Source organism: Carcharodon carcharias, chromosome 28 (assembly GCF_017639515.1).
Source record: "Carcharodon carcharias isolate sCarCar2 chromosome 28, sCarCar2.pri, whole genome shotgun sequence".
NCBI lineage: Eukaryota > Metazoa > Chordata > Chondrichthyes > Lamniformes > Lamnidae > Carcharodon > Carcharodon carcharias.
This window is the reverse complement of record NC_054494.1, coordinates 34,911,673-34,932,397: the sequence shown is the minus strand read 5'-3', so window position 1 is coordinate 34,932,397 and position 20,725 is coordinate 34,911,673. Positions and strand designations below refer to the sequence as shown.

At 44.5% G+C, this 20,725-nt stretch overlaps 1 protein-coding gene across 2 annotated transcripts in view; it reads right to left on the bottom strand.

Moving 5' to 3' along the window:
• Positions 1–587: 587 nt before the first annotated feature.
• Positions 588–20,725, bottom strand: part of unc5b (unc-5 netrin receptor B) — a 243,418-nt gene continuing 223,280 nt past the window's right edge. For both annotated transcript variants that reach the window (XM_041176267.1, XM_041176268.1), the window contains exons 12-17: positions 20,303–20,471; positions 16,269–16,502; positions 14,175–14,324; positions 11,163–11,327; positions 5,930–6,108; positions 588–3,909 (exon numbers count right to left, since the gene is read on the bottom strand). In XM_041176267.1, coding sequence (XP_041032201.1) covers positions 3,747–3,909; positions 5,930–6,108; positions 11,163–11,327; positions 14,175–14,324; positions 16,269–16,502; positions 20,303–20,471 — 1,060 coding nt within the window. In that variant the 3' untranslated portion in view covers positions 588–3,746. The remainder of the gene's footprint in view (positions 3,910–5,929; positions 6,109–11,162; positions 11,328–14,174; positions 14,325–16,268; positions 16,503–20,302; positions 20,472–20,725) is intronic.

Sequence of the window (20,725 nt, the reverse complement as noted above, 5' to 3'; positions counted from 1 at the left end):
GGAAAATTTTCTCCCCGTCGTGTGGGCTGGGCAGGAGTGGGTGGGTGCGCAGCCGATCTCACTGCCCATGGTCGGCTGTGCGCAGCCATTTTAGGTGGACGGGCCAATTAAGGCCCACCCAGTGTGACGCACACCCAGAAGCGCTCAGCGCTCCCTGTGCAGGCGGAGGGAGAGTTGGGGCCTGCGCTTATTTGTGTGGTAGGCAAAACATCTTTTTGGCTTGATGGCTGCACTCCGTTTGTGGAAAACATCGGGTTAAGAATTGCAGGTGCCTTTGTAAAAACATTTAAAACACTTGGACCTCGGTCCTCTCGCTATAACAGAGTTGCAAGCCCACTTGTAGGGCATTATGTAGTGCAGGAGGTCATTCAGCCTCTTAATCCTATTCTGCCATTCATTGAGCTCATAGCTAATGTACACCTTTGTTCCATTAACTTTACTACACCCACCGAAGAAAAGGTCATTGCAAATGTGTTAGAATAGGAGAGCAGAATTTGATCTGGTTGTGCAAAGCGTTTCCCTGGGAAATTACAGGTGCCCATTTTTAGCACTTCAGGCCTCCAAAGAAAAATGCAATGTTTGATTCATTAAACTAGGAAATATAATTTATTGCATAAAAATTAATTTGTTACAATAGGAATGCTAAACTTATTTACAATCGGTAGTTTACAGAATGAACAAATACATGAAAAGAGAGACAGAGCAATAGATTCTAGCACTTTTCTATACATATATGAAAGATGTACATAAAAAAACTGAAGCATCATGATATGCCTGAAAATGAATTAATTCTATGAACTTGCATAGCACTTGGAGTGAACGAAAGAAATTAAAGCACTATTTTGCTAACTGCTTGGTGTAATGGTGCCCTTTACACAGGGAAAAATAAAGAGGATTAACTGTTTGATAAAACACCTTTAGCCATTTTTTTTTATCAATGAATACTGAAAAATGCTGGCCATTGCCATCTAAACTTTAGTGCCAACCTCCCCCTCAGCAGTAAGCAGGATAACTCTTCAATCCCGGTTCAAAATCTTAATTATACCATTGTAGAAATGGACACCAGGAGCCAACATAGGTTGTTCAAATATAATTTTATAAAATATATATCTAAAACAATTCTTCAGTACCCTATGAATTCTTTTAAAAGCTCACTGCTTTAATTTGATTTCATTTGATTAAAAAGGAGTGTGCGACTTTCCTGGTTATGGGGTCACGCTATAGAGGCTGGAGGGGTAAATCTCTCCTTCATACATGTTCCAGGGAACTAGGGTTGCCAACTCTGGTTGGGTGTGTCCCTGCAGATTTTCATCAGCTGTGTTCTAGCTGCCCCTGCCCTGTCAAACAGCCTTTCCCCCATGAACCCCCTGTCGCTGCTGATATTTTTATAACCAATGAAAAAAAGTCGCAAAATAAAGATGTTTTTAATGCCCCTATGATTCTTTCCCTGGGCGTTACTTGCAGCAGTGTCCTGAAGATGAGCCGCCAATTCTCAGAGACTCCAGGACAATGCTGGAGGGTTGGCAACCCCTATATGGAACTGCAAATGAGTTTCTTTATAAACGGATTGTTCAGTTTGGTTAGCTAAGGACCACAGAGGCTCTAGCTAGACTAAGGCTGATAATTCATGTCCAATGATTCAGTTTCTGAAGCAATCATTTAAAAATTAAAATTACACAGTGATGGATTTAAAATGCATTTGTCCAAGAATGTCTTGAAAATAAATAACTCAATGTGCCGCTTTACCAAATACTTAAACATTTCAACAACATTTACAAATAACTAATATCAATGTCACTTCTGGTGGAGTAGCCTTGGATATTTCATACTTTTGTTGACACTAACACAGCATCAAAAATGCTTCACACACTCCCACATTCAACCAATATTAATTTATTTTTCAAGTTGGCCTGACCTTTCAGTCAACTAAGGATGTTTTCAATGCATGGTGATAACCAAAGGTATTTTATTTAAAGGCAAGTTTGGAATAAGACATCATTGGATACTGATCCTCAAACTAGGAATCAGATGGAGAATGAAACCTTGGAGGGCTTTGCCATCTGAGAGAGTTCCTGAAAAAAAAATGATCCCAACATTTGGGTAGCACCTCCCAGCGAGCACTTCCTTAAGATGTCCTGTACAAGGAAGAAACTCCGTGCATGACGCACTTTGACCTCATTCAGTCCACAGCTATCTCCAGACACCAGTCCCAGAGTTCTGAAATGGCTTTACAATTCTCCCAGCTGTCAACGTTTGTGCTAACAAGGCTTCAAGGACCAGAAGTTCCAGGTCCCGCAGGTTTCATCAATGACGTTGTTTTGAGGCATTACACAGCTCAGTGAGATGGACGGAGGTGGGGAGGAAGTAAGGTGTGGGCAGCAGAGAATATTACACCACCGAATGAAGCTTCTCTTATGAAAGGATATGGGAAGTGTTAAATGATGGTGGGATGTCAAAATGCTTCAATATGTTTCCTGTATTCTTCTCATAGATGGCATCGACTAACATTCAGCATCAAAATTAAGATTCAGAGAAACAAAAGCAGAATTAAGGTTCAGAATATAATGCTGAAAATGTGCTTTAAAGTATCAAAAGCACTTTAACGCAGTAAAATCTCTGCCATATTCATTCAAGTCAAACGTTGGACTTCATGTTGCGGGTCCAAGTCCTGGGTTGGTGTATGTGGGTTTGGCTATTTTGTCTATGAGGACATTGCAAGCTCAACAGTCAGAAAAACTTCTCCTGGGAATGGTAGGTTCCTTCGGTGAATCACTATTGCTTGGCGTCAGTCCTAAACCACCTTAGCTTGTGGCTTCAACTTAGCGAAGATTAGGTAGGAATTACTCCTGTATATCTCAGTGGAGAGAGGGGAAGGAGGAGTGAATGGAAGAGGGCAGTAGGTGAGGTATACCTGCACTGGATTCAGAAACCTCTTCATGCGAATCAGAAATGATGAATGCCAGGCTAGAAATGATTGTGGTTGATACTACTGGCTGAGTGCCCGCTAACCTTTGTGAGACATTCCTCTGTGCACATTAACCCGCTTATTTCAAATGCCACCACTGCAATAGTGGACAGAGAATCTTGTACAAGCCTGTTAAGTGCTTGGTCATGGGCATTCTCAGCTTGGACCACTGAGCTGGTATCAAAAAGAGAGAAAAACTTTGGAAATCACTCTTAAGACGTGTTCTGCAATCATGACTTGGGAGAAACCAGCACAGATGTGGCATCTGCAATGTTTTCTTCCAAGCCTGAACACAGAATTTTTGATGGCTACGTAAAAAATGAAATGAAAGAGGATAACATGGCCCAGCGACAACTGCCTGCATCTACAATTCATTCTCTTCTTCTTCGTAAACAGTTGTGAGCAGCTCAGTTGGTTTCCTTCCCTACTCTTTTGTACAACATGTGCACTAGGATCTGAGTGATGTCTACATCAGCTGTGAATGTAAACAAATCCTTGGGTTTTATACAAAGTTTCACGATAGGAGCAAAAAAAAAGCATCCAAAGATATGGATAATAAATTAAATGCGTTTCCTAAGAAACTGTTAACCTTTTACAAGCTGCCCAAAGCTTTTGAGAGGAGAGAGGGTTTGTCTAGATTGAATGTGACATCTTCAACTCTCGTGTAAAAATTACCAAGTTCCTAATTGGCTTGGTGCTCCAGTGAACAGCAAGCTGATTTCTACAACAGTTGTCATAGATGCTAGGGTTCCATCACTATGTGGGTAAGGTTATCCAAGTTTCAGCATTCTTCTGTCGTCATGACTACCATCACGTCACTCTTGCCCATCTCCTCAAGGACGCCAGCGAGGGAATTGATGTCTCCGTCATCTTGATGCTGGGCTTCCCACAAGTCCAGGATGACCCCAGTGGGACTAAGTTTTGTAGCAAAATAGGTGAGATACCTAAACATGAGCGAAGGGAACAAAATTAATAAAGGAGGTCATTCTGCTATCTCTAAATTTACACTAACAGTGCAATAGGTTTCTGGTTGCAGGTCTGAATGAAATGACTGGCTTGCTTTCTCATTTATCTATATTTTACATACATTCAAGTGTGACTGAAATGTGACAGATTAATAAATTGATGGCTGTGTCCAGTGACACCTCTATTCCCAGAGGAATGGGGAGAATTAGATCATTCCCCCCGTCAATCCAGCTGTATTGCTCTAAGTGCCTGAGATTGATTTTACTCACATCCACTGTATTACTATCCTCCACTGACTGCATTTTGCTGGGGAAATAATCCTGCTTCTATCGAGAGACTTGGCTATAGCTTTGGTTAAGAAGGAAGGCAAATCGAATAAAAACAGAAAATGCTGGAAAAACTCAGCAGGTCTGGCAGCAAGTGTGGAGAGAGAAATAGAGTTAATGGGCTGTTGGCCTTTATTGCAACAGGGATGAAGTACAAAAGTAGGGAAGTTTTGCTACAGCTGTACAGGACATTGGTGAGGCTACACCTAGAGTATTTTGTGCAATTTTGTCTCCTTACTTAAGAAAAGATATACTTGCACTGGAAGCAGTTGAGAGAAGGTGCACTAGGCTGATTCCTGGGATGAAGGGATTGTCTTATGAGGAAAGGTTGAGCAGGTTGGGCTTATGTTCATTGGAGTTTAGAAGAATGAGAGGTGATCTTATTGAAACATATAAGATTCTGAGGGGGCTTGACAGGGTGAGGCCACAACTGGAGTATTGTGAGCAGTTCTGGTCACCACATTACAGGAAGGACGTAATAGCTCTGGAGAGAGTGCAGAGGAGGTTTACAAGAATGTTGCCAGGGTTAGAAAAGTGTAGCTACGAGGAGAGATTGGATAGGTTGGGGTTATTTACCTTAGAACAAAGAAGGCTGAGAGGTGACTTGATTGAGGTGTACAAAATTATGAGGGGAATAAATAGGGTGGACAGGATAAAATTGTTTCCCTTGGTGGTGAATTCTAGAACCAGGGGACATAGATTCAAGATAAGTGGCAGAAGGTGTAGGGGGGACATCAGGAAGAACTTTTTTATGCAGAGGGTAGTGGGAGTCGGGAATTCGCTGCCCAAGTTGGTGATAGAGGCAGAAACTCTAAACTCTTTTAAAAAGTACCTGGATCTGCACCTAAAGTGCTGTAAGCTGCAGGGTTGTGGGCCGGGTGCAGGAAGGTGAGATTAGAAAGGGCACCTGGGCGTCCTCGGGCTGGTATGGACAAGATGGGCCGAATGGCCTCCTTCTGTGCCGTAGCTTTTCTATGGTTCTATGGTAGATGATGAGAGGATCTTTCCTCTCATGGGGGAACCTAGAACCAGTGGGCACAGTTTAAAAATAAAGGGTGGAATTTTATGTCAGTGGGATTTTACAGTCCCGCAGAAGTCAATGGACTTTTGAACAGCTCGCTGCATTTTATGGCCTGGTCCCCATGGCAACAGGGCCGTAAAATTCTGCCCATGGGGTCTCCTGTTTAAGATGGGGGTGAAGAGGAACTTCTTCTCTCAGTGGGTCATTAGTCTTTTGAATTCTCTTCCCCAGAGAGCAGCAGAAGCTGGGTCTTTGAATAGATTCAAGGCTGAGTTATATTTTTAATCTACAAGGGAATCAAGGGTTATGGGGACAGACAGGAAAATGGAGATAAGGCTACAATCAGATCAGTCAGAATCTTACTGAATGGTGCAGTAGGCTTGAGAGTCCAAATGACTTACTCCTGGTCCTACGTCTTGTGATCTTATTAAGAACTTGGACACTGTTTGCTGTAGTTTATGAGTAAATTAGAACATCAAGTCCCGCCCACCTTCAGTTCATTGGCTGACACCGCGGTGTCAATATTCACTCCATAAATAAATAGCATGTGGATTGGTGGAAGTTCCGTTTTGTTCATGATGGCCATTCATGAACCAATTCATTTCAATTTATTCCACTTGTTGAGAGACTGTAAGTCAAATTTCTGCTCACCTGTCAACCCCCAGCTTCTGGGCCAGGAGCCTCCAGTCATTGCCTCGGGTATTTGGTGCATCCAAGTTAGTGCAGATTTTCTGCCTGATGGAATATGGAATCTTAAAGGCATAAGGGCCCACCTGGGTGGTTATGTTGGTGCCAACCTGTGTGTGGAATGGGCTAACACCTTTGGCATTCTGTAAGGAAAACAAGAAATATTTCTAATTATGTTAATGCCAATTCAAACTTCAAGAGTACAATGCAAACAAAATAGATATAAATATTAATGTTCAGGATTTGCTTGACCCAATGTGAGGACAGAAGTGACCACTCTTCTCTTCATAATTCTAGTGAAATTAATGCATTTTAAAAGAGGGATTGAGATACCAAACAGAAGGACATCTCAACTGTGACCCCGAACTTCTGTGGCTTATTATTTCAATTCTCCACCTTACTCCCACTGACATCTCTGTCCTCGGTTTCTGACTCGGTTCCAATCAGGTTAATGGAAGATCGAGAAACAGCGCCTCCTTTTCCAATAATGCACATTACAGCTTTCCAGACTCAAAACTGAGTTCAATAATTTCAGATCATAAGCATTGCTCCAATTGTTTTGAAAACCTAACGCTAGTAATGATCCCGCTGTTGCCATTCACACCACCTCTAGACATAACTTTTGATTTTTCATTTATCCCATTACCAGCTCCTTTTGTCTTGCAATGTGGTCCATCCCTCTGGTTTAATCTTTCTGAACCCCCCACCATCCCATCAGGCCTCCCCTTTCGTTCTTTCCTCTATCTCCCATGTCCTCTTCCCCTCTCACTTGCTTACGACCTGTTACATCCTAAAATTTTGATTGCTGGCAGTTTGATTGAGGAAGGGAGTGTCAATCTCTTTGTAAAAATCTAACTTTTGTTTGTATTTAGCATTTAACTGAAATTTACTGTCTAAATTCTAAATTTCCCAGCCTTAAACAGGGTTTTCAGGGCTCTACTGCAAGAGCATCTGAAGTTAGCAAATGAAAGGAAGCAGCTTAAACCAGTTTTCTTGTAACTGGAGTCAGATAATCCCTTAGCCTCAGCAGGATATAAACAATCATTTCAGTGCAACATAGGACGGAGTGCGACTCTGCACAGAGTGCTGGGAGTTAGGTGATTAGGGAGTCAGGTGAGGAGGAGAGGCAGATGCTCCTTTGCTTTTGCCTTTTTTAAACTTTTTCACCATCTTGTTCTACTTCAGGGGTAGCAACTAACTGTTTGGTGAGCACCTAGTAAGTGGTTAAGGTCTATTCTATTCCTAAGGTTTAAAAAGAATACAAATTGGCGGTAAGGTTAATAAAAAAATATTTAAAAAGACAATAAGTAATTGAGTAAAATAATTTAAATAGCTAATTAAAGACACATTAAGGGTGGCAGGACAGGTGATGTGTCAAGGCTGCAGCAAGTGGGAGCTCCTGGATGTCAGTGTGATCCAGGGCAAACATGCCTGCAATAAGTGTTTGTGGCTTGAGGAGCGTTGGCTTAAGAGTCGTTGAGCTGGAGGCTGAGCTGCAGACACTGTGACACATCAGGGAAGGGGAAAACTATCTGGATGCTTTGTGCCAGGAGGCAGTCACACCTCTTGGGACAGGGTCTTCTGATTTGGTCAGTGGTCAGGGGCAGGAAAGTGTGACTGTGAGTGAGGCAGGTAAGGGGACCCAGAGGGCAGGAGTGCAGGAGATTCAGCCTTTCCTTTTGTCCAACAGGTTTGAGGTCTTTTCAGCTTGTTTGGATGAGAGTGGGGGGCTGCAGGGTAGGTGAGCTGACTGGCCAAGGCACCATGAAACAGGAAGCCATTCAAGTGGGGGGGAGCAAAAAGGAATGTAGTGGTAGTTGGGGACAGTATAGTGAGGGGGATTGTTCTCTGCAGCAAAGAGTAAGAGTCCAGATGGCTGTGTTGCCTACCCATTGCCAGGGTTCAGGACATCTGTTCAGGGCTGAAGAGGAACTTGTAGTAGGAGGGGGAGGATCCAGTTGTTGTGGTCCATTTAGGTAACAATGACATAGGTAGAACTAGGAAAGAGGCTCTGCATAGTCAGTATGAGGAGCTAGACACCAAATTAAGAAGCAGGACCTCAAAGGTAATAGTGTCTGGATTATTACCAGAGCCACGTGCAAATTGGCATAGGGCGAAAAAGATTATGGAAATGAATTCTTGGCTCAAAGACTGGTGTGGGAGAAGTGGGTTCCAGTTCATTGGGTAATGGCACCAGTATTGGGGCAAGTTTGATCTGTACCATTGAGACAGTCTACACCTGAACTATGCTGGGGCTGGTGTTCTAATGAGCCGTGTTACGAGGGAAAAAGCACATGCGCATACAGGAAGAGATTGAGAGTACAAATCTAAGGGGGAAACAACAGTCAAGGCTAGAGGTTACAAAAATAATAGAAGGACACAACTAAAGGCTCTGTATCTGAATGCATGCAGCATTCAAAAAACAGATGAACTGATACTGCAAATAGAAATAAATAATTATGATCTGATAGCCATGACAGACCCATGGCTGCAGGATGACATAGACTGGGACCTGAATATTGAAGGATACAAGACCTTTAGGACGGACAGGAAGCTAGGAAATAGTGGAGGTCTGTTAATTAATGATGGTATTAGCACAATAGAAAGGGTTGACCTAAGTTCAGGAAACCAGGATGTAGGAGCAATGTAGGTTGAAATGAGAAATGATAAAGGCAAGAAGTCACTTGTGGGAGTGGTATACAGGCCTTAACTACATGGCAGAACCGGGCATAAAGGAAGAGATAATGGGAGCTTGTCAGAAAGGTGCAGCGATAATCATGGGGGCTTTTAATCTACACATAGACTGGAAAAAACGGATGGGCAAAGGTAACCAAATGAGGAGTTCATAGAATGTTTTCTGGAAGGTTTCTTAGAGCATGTTCTGGAGCCAACCAGAGAGCAGGCTATACTAGACCTGGTATTGTGCAACAAGATTGGATTAGTTGATATCCTCATAGTGAAGACACCCCTAGGTAATGGCAATCATAATATGACTGAATTTTACATTCAGCTTGAGGGAGAGAAGAGTGGGTCCAAGGCTAATATTTTAAATTTAAATAAGGGTAATTATGAGGGCATGAAAGCAGAGCTAGCCAAAGTGACCTGGCAAATGAGGTTAAAGGATAAGTCAATAGAGGTTCAGTGGCAGACATTTAAAGGGATATTTCAGAACACACAGAATAGATACATTCCAACAAAAAAGAAAAATTCCAAGGGGTGGACCCACCATCCGTGGTTAATTAAAAAAGTTAAAAATAGTATCAAACTTAACGAAAAAGCATATAATTGCACAAAGACGGGTGGCAGGTCAGAAGATTGGACAGAATATAAAGAACAGCAAAGAATGATAAAAACATTAATAAGGAGGGTGAAATTAGGAGTACGAGAGAAAGCCAGCTAGGAATATAAAGACGGACAGTAAGAGTTTCCATAGGTACTTAAGTAAGAAAAGAGTAAATAAAGTGAGCGGGGGCAAGACAGCATGGACAGACTGAAGGAACTACTCAAGCACATGCCAGGGGGTTGGGGGTGAGTGGGGGAGGGTGAGGGAAGTGGCCACACTCTAGGAAAAGCTTGTCAAAAGTGAGCATTCCTCTATAGCTGAGACTGTTCAGCAGCAGCTCCATTGACACGCTTGCATTTGGGCCCCGAAGCTTTTCTCCCCCCCACTAAGCAATGCAAAATCATGAAAGTGCTACCAAATACTCCAGAACTTTTCACCCCTCGGGCACAGACTGCAAATAAATGTGCGTTTTAGGGAGCAGCAGAGCAATTGGCCGATTGGGTAAGTTGTACAATCCCCCTTGTGAAAGGCGGCCATGGCGCAGTCACTGGTGGAGGTGTTCACAGCCCCTTGCAATGTCTTTATTAAAGTTTCCATCATGGTTCAAGCTAACAGTGCAGCCTTGCAGGTCCAGTTCGGGAGGAATCTGACATTGCAGCTGGTGGGTAAAATGTCCTTTTCCCCACCTGCTTAGTGCAAACCTGGGACGATTCTGCCCTTTGAAGGTTTTTAATGTGGAGCTGGATAGATTCTTGATATACAAACGGGTGAAAGGTTATTGCGGGGAGGCAGAAGGTTAAAATCAGGTCAGCCATGTTCTTACTGAATGGCAGAGCAGGCTCGTGGGACCGAGTGGTCCACTCCTGCTCCTCATGTATATTCGTATGTATGTCCAGCTCCGAGGAAAGTTATCGACCTGAAATGTGAACTAGGTTTCTCTTTCCACAGATGCTGCTAGATCCAGCTGTGTGTTTCTAGCCTTCTCTGTTTCTATCTGACATCTCCATAAGCTCGCTTCTCATGTTGCTGTCAGTAGTACCCAGCAAGATTCTGAAAGGTGCCATGGTCTTTGTTCCAAAGTGGTTCCTTGGGAAACAGCTACGCAAATTGCCAAAAATAGCTACCCGTAACAAAAAAGCAAATAAAGTACTGAAGTTCCTTTCTAGAGGAGTAAAATTGAAAAGCAGAGAAGTTATGTTAAACTTTTGTAGAACATTGGATAGACCACACTTGGGAGCACTGTGCACAGTTCTAGTCTCCATATTGTAAATAGGATATAGAGGCACTGGAGAGGGTGCAGGAAAAATACCACAATGATGCCAGGTCTGAGAAGTATACAAATCAGGAAAGTTTGAAGAGCCTTAATGAGAGAAAACTGATGGTTGACCTGATAGAAGTCTTTAAGATTATGAATGGATTTAATAGGGTAGACATAGAGATTTTTTCACTTATGAGGGAGACCAGAACTAGGGGATCACAAATATAAGGTAGCTACTAATAAATCCAATGGGGGATTCAGGAGAAATTTCTTTACACAGAGGCTGTTGGGAATGTGGAACTCACTGCCACATGGAATGGTTGAGGCAGATAGTATAGGTGCTTTTAAGGGGAAACTGGGTAAACACATGAGGGAGAAAGGAACAGAAGGATATGATGATCGGGAAGTAGGCTCGGGTGGGGCATAAATATTGATATGGACTCGTTGGGCTGAATGTTCTGTTTCTGGCCATAAATTCAATATAATACAGATAAGGTAGTGGAATCAAACCCAACTCATCTCCCAATGTCCTGTACTTCTGCCCTCTTTCATGCTTTTGAAGTATAGTTAATAGTTAATTTATTCTCAGTAACAGAGACAAGTGTGTTCTGTCTGGATGGTTTGTGATCACAGCTTCCAACCATCCTTTGCCTTACCTCTTCAATGGTTGTGTGTAGTTGGAAAATCTGTCCCTCTCCTTCCACCTGCCTGACACAGATTTTGCAGGAAAATTCAGTCGATGCCAGGCTGTGCCTCTCTAGGGAGAAGGTGCAGTGCAACGCTCTCTGGGTACCACTCCAGATATGGTAAAATGGGATTTCCTGGGAAGTTACAGGAGAGAGAGAGAGAGACAAGAACGGGAGAGGGAGAGAGACACAGAGAGAGAGAGAGAGAGACACATTTTAATATGTTCATCCAATCCATTCATTGAGTGTAACATGTGTCTAATTGAAAAATGACTCAATACAAAAACATCACAAATCTTGGGGCGGTAGGGCAAGTGTTAAAGCAAAACATTCCAAATTGGGAATCCCTGGAGCTGGGGCTGGGACAGGATCTGGGGCAGGGGCTGGTGACACTGTGAGCACAGTATGTATGAGGTTTTTAAATTCTCTTTTCCTGATGTATTTGTTGATTGACTCTCACATTTTATTCCTCTCACTAATAATTAACAAAGAAGTGTTTTGTCTTTTATAAAAATAAAAATACCTGGAAAAATATTTTTTATTTTTACTTTTATTTTTGTTTTGGATTTCCAGCATCTGAAGTTTTTTGCTTTTATCTTAGTGTTTTATCTTTTAGTTTGGGCAATGGTCATGGGCAATCCCTGGGCAGAGTGTTAGTATTTACAGAGTTCCCCGGGGAGTGTGTCATTATTTACAGGGGGTTCCCGGGGAGTGTGTCAGTATTTACAGTAGGTCCCCGGGGAGTGTGTCAGTATTTACAGGGGGTCCCTGGGGTGTGTGTTAGTATTTACAGATGGTCCCTTGGGAGTGTGTCAGTATACAGGGGGTTCCCCAGGGAATGTGTCAGCTTTACAGTGGATCGCCAGAGTGTGTCAGCCTTTGCAGGGCGCTCCCTGGGATTTTTTTTTTTTGTTAATTTGTTCATGGGATGTGGGCATCACTGGCTAGGCCAGCATTTATTGCCCATCCCAATTGTCCTTAAGCTGCCTTCTTGAACTGATGCAGTCCATGTGGTGTAGATACACCCACAGTGCTGTTAGGAAGGGAGTTCCAGGATTTTGACCCAGTGACAGTGAAGGAACGGCGATATATTTCCAAGCCAGGATGGTGAGTGACTTGGAGGGGAACTTGCAGGTGGCGATGTTCCCATGTGTCTGCTGCCCTTGACCTTCCAGATGGTAAGGCTTGACAATTTGGAAGGTGCTGAGTGTGTCAGAATTTGCAGAGGACCCCTGGGAATGTGTCATATTTGAAGGAGTCCCTAAGGGGGTGTCAGTATTTACAGGGGGTCTCTGGGAGGGTGTCAGTATTGACAGAGGGTTCCTACAAGTCTGCGAGTATTTACAGGGTGTTCCTGAGAGTGCTTCATTATTTGCAGAGGGTCCCTGGGTGTGTGCCCATTTAATGTGATCAGCAATTAAATATGTCATTTTATTGATTCACAGGATGTGGGATGTCATTGGTTAGCTGAGCCTTTATTGCCCATCCCTAATTGCCCTTGAGAAAGTGGTGCTGAGCCATCACCTCTAGTACAACTGTTAGGCCACTTCATGGCGCAGTTAAGAGGCAGCCACATAACTGTGGGTCTGGAGTCGCATGTAGACCAGACCAGGTAAGGATGGCAGATTTCCTTCCCCAAAGGACATTAGTGAACCAGATGGTCCTTATTATTGAGACTAGCTTTTTAATTCCAGAATTTAAATTCCACAGCTGCTATGGTGGCATTTGAACTCATATCTCCAGGTCACTCGTCCGGGTCTCTGGGTTACTAGTCCAGTGATATCAACACCATGCTACCAGGTAGCATCAGGTAGAACTCTGGTTTCATTCCAACTCTGCTTCAGGATACATCACAACACATCAAGTCGGACTTTTGAAGCAATATTTCTGGAGTTAACAGCAGGAAAAGAAAACACGTGTGGGCAACTAACAAGAGCCGACTGTCGTGGATACGCAGAACACTGGCTGATGTCCCCAGCTGCATCTGGTTACCTGGTCTCCGTCTACACCACAGACACTCACAAAAACCATCAAAAAGATGTTCATTCTATGCCCTTGTATTGCTGGCAACAGTTTCCATAGCAACTTGACTTGTGGAGGCTTCCCTGACTGGTAGAGACTGAAATGATGTTAAGCATTTGATATTCCCAGGCTGGGAAGAAATAATTTATATTTCGGTGTCAAAATCTCACCAGGTCCATTCGGAAAAGTAGGGTGGAAGGCACTGGAATCTTCTGAATTCCAAAACAATTCCCTCTCCTGCAATTCACTCTCTCTTCTCTTCTAAAGGCTGTTATTGAAATCTGGCTCAACACAGGCATCGCACAACCGCCATCCTTTGTTCGTGGACCTAGGCCTTGGACTGCTGGTGGGTTAGTCAGCCAATCAGGCATTTTCAGGGAACACATTGCTTGTGTTCTTGTGTTTATTTACACCTCCCCAGCAGAGGTGGCAGCAGAGAGCGCGATATAACAAAATGCTCAGCCACTACAATATATTACACAGGGGAACTGGTCTGGTCTGAAGGTTTCAGGACCAAATCAACTCTCAGCGGGACAGTAACAAAACAACTGGAGACTTTATCCTGACTCCCTTGCACACTTCTATGCTATAGATTCCCAAGGGCCGAATTTTACAGCCCTGTTGTGATGGGGGTGGGGCTGTAAAACACGGACAGCTTTCAAAAGCCCATTGGCTTTGGAGGGACCGTAAAATCCCGCCGGCGTAAAATGCCACCCCGGGATTCCATTACTGAGGGTGTGTGATTTAAGCTTTCAATGATCTAGCACAGGCACAATGGGCTGAATGGCTTCCTTCTGGGCTGTAAGTGGTCAATTAGATAATAATGCAAGGCGAATGCTTTCAGCTCCGTTGCTGTACTTACTAAAGACTTGCTGCTATTGAACGTCAAATTTCGATTAAATTGGGCAAATTTATTCTTTGTAAATGATTCAGGAGGAGATGTGACAATTCAGCCCCTACCTGATACTTGGCAAGTAATTTGCTTCTCCACAGCGAGTGAGGGATATCGTGGATGGAGAGCCGGAGGTTGTGGTAACTGTCCTTGAACAGCAGGGATTTGGGTTCCTCCAGCAAGTAACCACCTAGAGTCCTCTCGAGCTCCAGCACTTCCTGTAGGGAGGCACCAAACAGACAAATTTAAAAAAAAAGCATGAAACCTGTCAGGTTGCTATAAATAACCAACTGATTCACTGGCATCCTTTAGGAAATGGAATCTGTCGTCCTTACCCAACCTAGGCTACAAAGGGCACGCCACGTGAATTTTTTTATATGGAGTATACATATACAAACATATAAAATAGGAGCAGAAGTAGGCCATTCGGCCCCTCAAGCCTGCTCCACCATTCAATAAGATCATGGCTGATCTGTTTGTGTTTTGAGTTCCACATTCCCATCTAACCCTGATAGCCTTTGATTCCCTTGCCTAACAAGAATCTATTTACCTCTGCCTTAAAAATATTCAATGACTCCTTCTCCACCGCCATCTGAGGCAGAGAGTTCCAAAGTCACCCAACCCTCTGAGAGAAAAATATTTCTCCTCATCTCTACCCTAAAAAGGTGACCCTTAATTTTGAAACAGTGCCCCCTAGTTCTGGACTCACTCACCAGAGGAAACATCTTTTCCACATCGACCTTGTCAAGGTTGCTCAGGGTCTTAAATATTTCAATCAAGTCACCCCTCACCTTTCTAAACTCCAGTGGAAACAAGCCCAGTCTTGTCTAACCACACAGGCCAATCGACCCATCTAGTCTGTGCTAGAGACTCCACACAAGTCTCCTCCCATTCCATTTCCCTTCATCTTTCTATCCCCTTTTTTCTCATGTACTCATCCAGTTTCTTCTTGAAAGCATCAAAGCTATTTACTTTGAACACTCCCTGTGGCAGTGAGCTCCACATTCTAACCACTCTCTCTGAGTAAGGAAATTCCTCCTGATTTCCCTATCGGATTTATTATAGCTTCCTTGTAGTTACAGCCGCCTGGTTTTGGATTCTTCCACAAGTGAAAACATTCTCTCCGCATCTACCCTGTCTAACCCACTCATAGTGTCAGTTGATGGCCCCTCCAAGCCATTCAGTTCAAGGGAATAAATGGTTTTTTTTTTTCTCATTGTTGCTTGGGTCCCAAGAACAGATAATAAAGATTAAAAGGACAATGCTGTGGATGCTGGAAGTCTGAAATAAAAACAAAATATAGGTCAGGCAGCACCCGAGGAGAGAACGAGGCTGAGTTAACATTTCAGGCTGATGACCTTCTGTTGGAACTGAGAGGAGTTGGGGGTTTAACTGTTTCCAAGTAAGTACAGAGCCAGAGAAAAGAACCGGTGGGGTAGGAGGAAAGAACAAAAGGGAACTCAGCCGCGACAGGACACTCCCCGGAGGAGAGCGGAAAGCCACTGGTGTGTCCTCAAAGCATCCCTGAAGAGGTCAGCCATCCCTGTTGGCTCATTGGAGACCCTGGCTTGTGACTGACCAAAATGGCGAAAGCACTCGGGAAGGCATGGAAGACATCGGGAGGCTTCATCGGGAATGGGCAGAGACAAAGTCAAAGTGCCAGAGGCAGCGCACAAACCTCCATCTTACCCGATCCTGCAAGCACCACCCGCGCCACATGTAGCAGAGGCTGCAGGTCGCGCTTTGGACTTATCGGCCACCTCAGAACCCATTGAACCGGAGCAGACGCAAGTCATCCTCGATCCCGAGGGGTTGCCGAAGGAAAAGGTGGCAGGGGTGATTAAACGGCAAAAGAGATGTTGGTGCAAAGTAAAACAGGGGTGATAACGGGACAAGTAAACAAGCAGCAGGCTGGGGCCGGTGGAGGCGTAAATGGCAACAGCGAAAAGATCACCAGCACTTGCTGCATAAAACAGGAGACGGGTTGTTATGATCTGAAGTTATTGAAATCAATGTTGAGCCGGGAAGGTTTTAAATCCTTCAAATAATCCTCCTTGTACAACTCTTTAAAAACTATGCGATAAAGGAAGGTCACTGTAAAAAAGAAACACACCAAAAGCTGAGGAAGGATGTGGAGAAGCTTTTTACAATGTAACAGGTACCTTCAAAGCATCTGGCGTGTCGTCCACACAGTACACTTTAAGGCTGTACTCCAGAGATGTGCATGAAGTGGGTGCAAATATGGCGAGCTGGAGTCTTTTAATGGCTGACCTGGAGACGGACTCCCCAACGAGGGCATATGTGCCCAACTGATCCAACAAAATGTGGCAGGACTGGGGGTCAAGCTGACAGTAGCACGGGGTGTTTAAATTCTCCTCCTCCAAAGTCACCACCTCCTGGAGAGAGAGAGAGAGAGAGATAGTTTGGTTCAGGTGAGAACAACAACAACAACAACAAAGTTGCCCTGGAGCCTCGGACAACATTCCTCCCTTATCTACCGGCAGAGCTCACACTGTCATTTCTATCCATCAATTGGCTGCTCATTTATCAACATGAAGAGCAATTCACAGTGTATGAAGGAATTCTGACAGACCTGGAAAGAGAACTAAATCGACTGCAACAACAATAACAACTTGTATTTATATAGTGTCTTTAACATAGCAAAATGTGCCCAAGGTGCTTCACTCCAGTGTTATCAAACAGAATTTGACACTGATCCGCAGGAGGAGATATGGGTGACCAAATGCTTGGTCAAGGATGTAGATTTTAAGGAGTGTCTTAAAGGAGGAGAGGTGGAGCTGGTTTAGGGAGGGAATTCAAGAGCTTAGGGCCCAGACAACTGAAGCCATGGCCGCCAATGGTGGAGAGACTAAAACTGGGATGTGCAAGAGGCCAGAACACCTTGACTGTCCCAACACTGTCCGAACCACCTCACACCCTCCATTCGCTCGAGCTCATTATAATTTGCTTCAAGCCCCATTCACCAATCACCTTGTGTTTGCTGCCCACACTGGCTCCTGGTCCAGCAACACCTAGATTTTAAAATTCTCATCCTTGTCTTCTGATCCCTCTGTAGCCTCGCTCCTCTCTTACTCTGTGACCTCCCTCAGGCCCAACAACCCTCCGAGGGATTTACATTCCATCCTGGTCTCTTGCGCGTCCCCGATTTCCCCAAACCTTTGGCCATTTGTCCTGACATCGCTTTATGTAGCTCAGTGTCAAACGCTGGCTGCTTCTGCTGCAAGTGAAATGTGGTCGGATATTTTACCATGTTACTATTTTACTACAAACACGAGTTGTTGATTGGAAACTCCGATGCGGCTGCTCCCTGTAATAGACTTCATCAATCAGCACTGCATCTCCTAATCCAACCAATCACACAGCTATCAACTTCAGGCATAAGCAGTGATCCTCAGGCACTATTTCTGTTGTAGGTAAACTGGTGTCTGCTTGGTGATGACAGAAGTTAAAAAGTTTTAATAATGTGATGTATTTTTTAAAACGTAGGATTGTCATTACACTGAGCAAACATGCCACTCCTCACTTAGTTATTGTCCTAAATACGAAGAGTTGCAGCAAGATTCACAAGGCAATGAAGGTGTCCTTTATCATTATGAGTAAAGGGTCAGAATGAAACCTGAGGGGCGTACAGAATCAGGCCTGGTGATGGGAGTGTAATAATCCATCAATGGCTGCTTACAGACCGAGGTCACGGGCTGTATTGTGAGAGCAGGGATCAGAGGTGGGAGAAGCCCCAATTGGAGACAAGGGGCTTCCTCACAGGGAGCGGCGATTAGTTGCTTCAGCTACATCGATAGATTGGAGAAGTCAGGGCTGTTCTCCCTAGAGAAAAGAAAGACGTGATTTGATGGAGGTATTGAAAATCCTGAGGGGTCTGGAAAGAGTGGATAGGGAGAAACTGTTCCCGCTGGCGGAAGGGTCAAGAATGAGAGGGCACAGGTTTAAGGTAATTGGCAAAAGAGCAATGGAGGCAGGAGGACAAGCTTCTTGCATGGCGAGTGGTTAGGATCTGGAATGTGGTGCCGGAGAGGGTGGTGGAGGCATGTTCAATCGAGGCATTCAAGAGGGAATTGGATTGTTATCTGAAAAGGAAGGATGCGCAAAGGATGTGCAGGGTTGCGGGGAGAAGGTGGGGGAGTGGCACTAGGTAAGTTGCTCATTCGGAGAGTCGGTGCTGACACGATGGGCTGTGCTGTAACAATCCCATAAGGACAGGAAACTAAGTGGAACTGAGCATTACCTCTCCCTGCCCTGCAGCAACCTCCAGGGTGGGCAGTTCATCAAGATGGGCCTTAAGTATTGTACGGGAAAGGGGAGAGACCCAGCGGAGGAGAGGGGAAAATTCATTCACAAGACAAGGTTGGATGAAGAAACCATTCCTGATTTTGTCTTTCTGGGATTTGAGCCCTATCTTCCCAGTTAAGCCAGCCAGATGAGGTGACAGGTCATCGCTTTGATATCTCTGACCAGGCAGCAAAGTCTCAAGGCTGCACGGACTTGTCAGCCGAGATTTAGGCAGGGCTGAGCCCACAGCTTTCTGAGCTAAGAAAGGAGAATGATGACGAGCGAGGGAAACTGGCACACTTGTGACATAAGGACAATAGATAATTGTGCCAAATTAAAAACAGAAAATGCTGGAGGTGCTCAGCAGGTTAAGCAGCATCTGTGGAGAGAGAAACAGAGTTGGCATTTCAGATCAAGAAGCTTTCTTCCTCCCTGGGGGTTACCATTGATCAGAAATTTATATAAATACCGTGTCTACAAGAGCAGGCCAGAGGCTGGGAATTCTGCACAAAGTGATTCACCTCCTGACTCTCCAAAGCCTGTCCACCATCTATAAGGCACAAGCATTGGAAGGGCAAATGGTGATGTAGTGGTAGTGTCACTGGTCTAGTAATCTAGAAACCCAGGAGATGTGGGTTCAAATCACCACAGCAGCTGGTGCAATTTGAATCCAATTAATAAATCTGAAATTAGTCTCATTAATGGGGACCATGACAACTATCATTGACTGTCATAAAATCCCATCTGGTTCGCTAGTGTCCTTTAGGGAAGGAAATCTGCTGTCCTTACTTGGTCTGACCTACATGTGACTCCAGGCCCACAGCAATGGGACGCACTATCTGAGAAGATGCTGAAATCAGGTCCCCTGGGAACATTCAAAAGGCAGTTGTACACTTTCTTGAAGAGGACTGATTCACAGGGACATTGGGAAAAGGCTGGGATGTGGGACTAAATCGGACAGCTCTTTCAAAGAGCCAGCACAGGCACGACAGGCCAAATGGCCTCCTCCTGTTCTGTAAGGTGCTTTGGTTCTAAGTGAGATCCATCCACCCAGTTGTTATTTAGGCCTGGGTTACAAACATGATGAATATGGGGTTAAAAACCGGATTCACTGACAGATCATTTGCTTCACTTGCTTCTGCACACAACCACCACAGAATAACGCTTAGGGCTAGTTCGGTGAATGGGGGCAGGGCCAAGTCATTCAACTTAAATACAAGTATTTTGCATACATGTTTCACTTGCAGCCCAAGTTTGAGCTGGAGAGACACAGTGCTTCAATCTCCCTCGCCCCAGTGATATTTAAGAAAGGGTTTCTCAGCTGCCTCATTCCACTGGGTCTCTATTGGATTATGCAGAGACCCCTGGCACAGTCAGTGAATTAGCCGGGCATCCCTAGGGATGGGGCAACAAATACTGGCAATCCACAAGTGAATAAAAAATAAATAAAATTATTATCAGGCTGCAGGATTCTGGCTGTCAGTGGGTGGGCTAGCTTTTTAAAAAATCTTTCACAGGATGTGGGCGTTGTTGGCAAGGCCAGTATTTGTTGCCCATTTCTAGTTGTCCTTGAACTGAGTGGCTTGTTCGGCCATTTCAGAGGGCAGTTAAGAGTCAACATCATTGCTGTGGGTCTGGAGTCACATGGAGACCAGACCAGGTAAGGAGGGCAGAGTTCCTTCCCTAAAGGGCATTAGTGAACCTGTTGGGTTTTTACAACAATCGAAGATAGTTTCATGGTCACCATTACTGAGACTAGCTTTCCATTCCAGATTTATTAATTGAACTAAAATTCCACCAGCTGCTTTCAGCCCATGTCCCCAGGGCACAAGTCTGGTCCTCTAGCTCAGCGAGATACCCCTCACTACCAACCACCCACTTGTGTTCTTACCTCCCAGGCTGCCTGGTGAGTCTGTGTCTTGAATTGAATGGTCCAGTCCGATCCACAGACCTCTGCACAGTGAGGCATACTGAGGACAACGGGTTTACACAGCAGCATACCTGTTGGGCCACAGGTCACCATGGGACTCAGGACCGTCTGCGAACCTTCGGATGGGGGCCTTTGGAAAAAGGAATAAGGGAATGCCTGTTAATCAGTCATCGTGACAGCAACAAGAGCCCCCAGTCTTACCTTGCCCTTGAAATAGCTTAGTTTAAATATGTTCACCTACAGGTGACTTCAGCAGATATCGGTGGGCAAAATGAGGCTGACTGCAACACAGGCCCCTCCCCAGGAGCCATCGAAACCGGGTCAGCTGTGAGTAAATGCAACAGGGAAATCTGGAGGGAGTGGTTAGAATGTGGAACGCACTAC